Source organism: Frankliniella occidentalis, unplaced genomic scaffold (assembly GCF_000697945.3).
Source record: "Frankliniella occidentalis isolate FOCC.00 unplaced genomic scaffold, Focc_3.1 Scaffold5, whole genome shotgun sequence".
Taxonomy (NCBI): Eukaryota; Metazoa; Arthropoda; class Insecta; order Thysanoptera; family Thripidae; genus Frankliniella; species Frankliniella occidentalis.
This window is the reverse complement of record NW_026267135.1, coordinates 779,218-784,065: the sequence shown is the minus strand read 5'-3', so window position 1 is coordinate 784,065 and position 4,848 is coordinate 779,218. Positions and strand designations below refer to the sequence as shown.

General features: G+C 51.2%; 1 protein-coding gene across 1 annotated transcript in view; it reads left to right on the top strand.

Moving 5' to 3' along the window:
• The first annotated feature begins 32 nt into the window (after positions 1–32).
• The window catches only part of LOC113215889 (alpha-tocopherol transfer protein-like), a 6,303-nt gene continuing 1,487 nt past the window's right edge, over positions 33–4,848 (top strand). The window contains exons 1-5 of the mRNA XM_052269969.1: positions 33–102; positions 802–1,236; positions 2,164–2,255; positions 2,773–2,923; positions 4,253–4,535. Of these exons, the coding sequence (XP_052125929.1) occupies positions 840–1,236; positions 2,164–2,255; positions 2,773–2,923; positions 4,253–4,535 (923 nt within the window). The 5' untranslated portion in view covers positions 33–102; positions 802–839. The remainder of the gene's footprint in view (positions 103–801; positions 1,237–2,163; positions 2,256–2,772; positions 2,924–4,252; positions 4,536–4,848) is intronic.

Genomic DNA, 4,848 nt, shown 5'->3' with positions numbered 1-4,848 from the left:
GGGGGGGGACACCCGCCGCCGCCCCCGCCCGGCACGCCAACCTGTTGGGTGGCACAGTGCACGCCGCGCCGGCCCGCCGAACGGAGCCACATCAGCGAACAGGTAAGCCGACGACATCACTACGGCGTAAAGTGAAATAAGGGCGTAAGTCCACGAACTTTTCATTATTGGACTTACGCCCTTTTCACTTAACACGCCAGTGACATGAGGTGCATGCCTTATTGGGGGACGCACTCCCCGCTTATGACAAACATGACATTGGACCTCGACCTAAACGTAACCAAAAAGAGAAAAAAACAAGCATCAGTTCAGCTCCTTTGAAAGTGTTTTTGTTCATTAAAAATGATACGCCCACCGAAAAAAACTGGAAACAGTTCTGACCTCGGTTCTGACGGTTTTCTAAAGTGCCATGGAAATGTACTAAAATGTACCACTTGTATAATCCATGTACACACTGAAAAATATTCCAGATATTTCACCGGTATTCCAGATATTCCACCGGTAGTCCACCAACAAATTTCTAAACATTCCACCGTAATTGCACCAACAAAAAATTTCCACATATTCCAAAACATTTCAGATATCCCTAAAGTATTCCAAATACTCCAAAAGTTTTCCAGATATACCAAAAACATTCCAGGTTTTCCACATTATTCCATTCCAGATATTATTCCATGTAAGTGGTCGACTCCTTGGTACTGACTATCCGTGACCATCCTCCCTCCCTCTCTGCTGTTGGAGCGGTCCTCCTACGCAGTAGTGAGCAGAGTGAGCACACCGAGCTGTCGTCTTATCTTCCAGCGGCGCTGTTCTCGCGGCTCCGGCTGCCCGCGGACGCCATGGGCCTGGGCAAGAAGCTGCTGCTGACGCGCGGCGGCAGCAAGAAGAGGACCAAGCAGCAGCAGCAGCAGCAGGATGGGCCGCCGGCTGCCGCGGTGGACCCGGCCGCTGGCGAGCTGGGCGACAAGGACGGCGGGCCGGGCGGGCCGCCGGTGCCGGACGTGGTGCGCGGCACGCCTCTGGCGGCCCAGCAGCAGCAGCGCCACCTGGCCGACGAGGACGTGGCGGACGCTGTCCAGGACGTGTTCCAGGATGCTGTCGAGGGCGCGGAGGGCGGTGCGCCGGACCCTCCCTGGCAGCTGACGGGCGCCTGGCTGCAGCGCGCCCGCGACGAGCTGCACGAGGACCCGGACCAGACGCCCGCGCTGCTCGACCGGCTGCGCGCGCTCGTGCAGGGTGAGGAGGGTCACTGCCATGGGCACGACCACACGGCAAGGCCGTGCACGACAGATCCAAATGGTGCGATAGGGCGCCGCGGCTCCGACACAGGCTCGCTCTCTCTCTCTCTCGCTTTCCATGTTTGTTCATGAACTTGTGGTCCAAGCCGACACGATCACAGCAGCAGGCAGGCCCCCCAAGGGCTCGCCGCCATACACTATAACGTAACGGTAATGAGTGAAACGAGCGAAAAAGTTATTCCACGCGTGTCCCCGCAGCTGTAAAGCGCGCGGGCGGCTCACCGGAAGCCGCGGGGCGCGCATCGGGGACGGCCTTGACGAGGGCGCGTGGGCGGCGCGGGCTGCGCTGCTGCAGCGCGCTTACAGTAATAGGGCGTAACTAGGTCACTGCGCATATACGCAAAGTAACTAAAACGGCTTATGTACACAACCTTCAAGGCCCGAGTCAGTTTTTGTTGTGAGGTTAAGCCCGCTATATGCCATATGGGAATTTTAACACTTTCCGTGCGGGGCCCTTTTTAAGCGCATCTACCCACAGGCGGAGGGTTTTTTTTTTTCGAAAAAATTTTTTTTGCTCTAAAACCTAATAAAATACTCGGTTAGGCCCTTGGCACTACAGGGAAAATTTGCGACGGGTCCACCCGTGTGGACCCGGGTCCACAATGTGGACCCGCCGCACGGAAGGGCTATTTTTGCGGGTCCACGGGTGTGGACCCGTCGCACGGAAAGTGTTAATATACCAGGAAAGTACTATCAGGAAATGCTCAACTCAAATAATTTTTTTCTTGTGTCTCTTAATTTTTTCCTGAAAAGTTCATTTTTCCCCGTTTTTCTGGAAATGTTTTAAATTTTTTATATTTTTTTTCTGTGTTTTTTTTTTTACTAAGAAAAACTTTTTATTAAATCTGTGCTCTTTTCCCGCCAGAGGAGCCGGAGCTCAAAGCGCGCAGTGACGACGCCTTCCTCATCCGGTTCCTCCGCGCCAGGAAGTTCAACGTGGTCAAGGCCCACAAGACGGTGAGCTGAGCAAAGCCAGCCGCGCGGTCACCCTAGCCCTCCCTTCCGCACTGCCGCCCGCACCAACCCCTTCCAAGCCCCCCTCCCCTCCACTACCACTACCCGCTGCCGCAGCCCCAGCAGCTTCAGCACCACCTGCCTGTAAATCGGTTTCCAATGGCCAACCTCACCCTTCCTTGCACCCCCCATGTCCGAATCTTCCGGCCTTTCACTCAGCGCACTGTCAAAAATGTATTCGCCTCGTTGACGAGCGAATAATAACAAACTTATAATCTGCGGGCAAACAGAACTTTTCCTTGTCGCCCACAGCTGTACAAAGATTGATCCTGACAAAATAATTTTACAGTAAGACGTTGACCAAAAACGCCAAAATTGAAAAAAGTTCGCAAATTCCTCTTCCTTTTTTTTCTAGCGACGAGAATATTGCAAGGTATGCTGACAGTGTGCTGACACAGAGTGTGGCTGACACCGAGTGTTCTGACGCAGAAAGTGTGCTGACCCGTCGTGCTGTCTCCAGGTGCAGCGCTACTACCAGATGAAGCGGAAGCACCCCAACCTGTGCCGCGCGGACCACGTGGACCGCCTGGGCGGCATGATGGCGGCCGAGCTGCACGGCGTCCTGGACGGCCGCGACCAGGCCGGCTGCCGCGTGCTCGCCGTCAAGATCGGTAATTAATGTCTATGTTGTTGTTTTTTTTCGGTTGAGAATTTGAGAAAAAAAATAAAAACAATAAAAGAAACATTTTCTGGGCCAAAATTAGAACCCCCTCATTTATTTTTATTTATTTTCAAAGTATGGGAGTGGGGAAGTATGGGAAAGGGATAGGGGAAAAGAGGGAAAGGGTGGGCTGAAAGGGTTGCGGCGGGGCCCCACTGTAAGGGTACGCCAATTGCACCCGCGGATTCAATATCTCTCTCTCTGCGCGATGACGACGCGAAAATGCGAAACGTACAAATAAATCTCTTTTGATGGGGCTTTTCTCCTATTCCGGCCCGGCCAGGGCCCTGCTCCGCCCGCCGGCTCGCTTCGCGTTCGTGGAGAGAGCGGTCTCGAGTTGCCGGGCGCGGCCTGCCTGCCTGCTTGAGGGACGCGGCATAAAAAATGGAAAAGGCCCGCCTCTTTCGCGAGTGTGCCAAAGGCGGTCGCTATTCCACCAAGGCCTCTCCGAAAAGAGATTGGAAATATTTCTCCCCCAAACTAATAATCTAATTGCGTGCGAATCGGAACACATTTATTCATCATCGCATGGTGATAATTTACATAAATAATTCCGTAGAGTATGAAAACGTTTGCCAATCCATATTGAACCGTGCACATGCGGGCTGCCTCTGTGCTGCAGACAACTACACTGTAAAAAAGAGTTGTTGAAAAACAACATTCTTACTGATGACGGTGTTGTAAACAAACAACAATGTTGTACGAGAACAATAAAAGCTGTTGCAAAACAGCAAAGTTTGTTGCAAAACAGCAAAGTTTGTTGCAAAACAGCAATGGTTGTTGCGAAACAGCAATGTTGTTCCTAAACAACTTTTGCTGTTCCTCAACAACTTTCATTGTTCCTGAACAACTTTCGTTGCTGCTGAACAGCATTTGTTGTTTCTGAACAACTTTTGTTGTAATTGGACAGTAGTTTTATTTTCCACCTGAACAACTTTTGTCGTTCTTGAACAACTTTTGTTGTCCCTGAACAACTTTTGTTGTCCCTGCACAACTCTTGTTGTTACTGAACAATCGATGTTGTTCTAAAACAACCCAATGCCGTTATGTAACGACTTTTCCCATTAAAAAACTTAACGACAAATTTGTCGTTATTTCGATGATTATTTTTTTTTACAGTGTAGAGTTGGAAGCCCTAGAAAGTTCCCGGAAAAGTTTTGGAAAATTTCCGTGAAAAACGAAAAAATTTCCAGATTTGGGAAAATTTCTTTTTTTCCGGGAATTTCCGGGAATGTTTTAAAAAAATTCCGGGAATTTTGGAAAATTTATAACCCTACAGACAACTACAGCACCGCGCTGCACACGGTGGACGACTTCTTCCGCCTGAACGTCGTGGCGCTTGAGCAGATGGTGCGCGACCCGGAGACGCAGGTGTCGGGCATCAACGTCATCGTGGACCTGGGCGGCTTCGGCATCCAGCACACGGCCTTCCTCACGCCCTACTACGTCAAGAACACCAGCGAGGTCATCCAGGTGGGCGCCGCGCGAGTACGAGAGTGCACAATCGATATCAAAACGATTACCAAAACAACACAATTATTTATTTTTTTAAAAAGACAGATGTTTGTTGTGGCGGTCCCATGGAATTGTTGGTGATGGATAAGTAAAGTGTTCCAATCTAATTCGACATCTAAAGCAGTCCAGATCGCCGTAAACGATCAATGAAGATACAAAATGTTGCTTTCTTTCAGAAGACGCCAATCGAACCGTTTCGCAGCCAGTAGTCTTTTGCAGTGAGGGGCTGTCCTCCTGACTGTCCTTCTTGACGCTGGTCTGGTCTGGTGCACCACCCGCTCCCCTCTCCACCCGAGACGTCTGGCCGGGCTGCCCACGCTGCCTGACCGGACCGTTCGGCCATTTTTCTCTCCCCCTCCC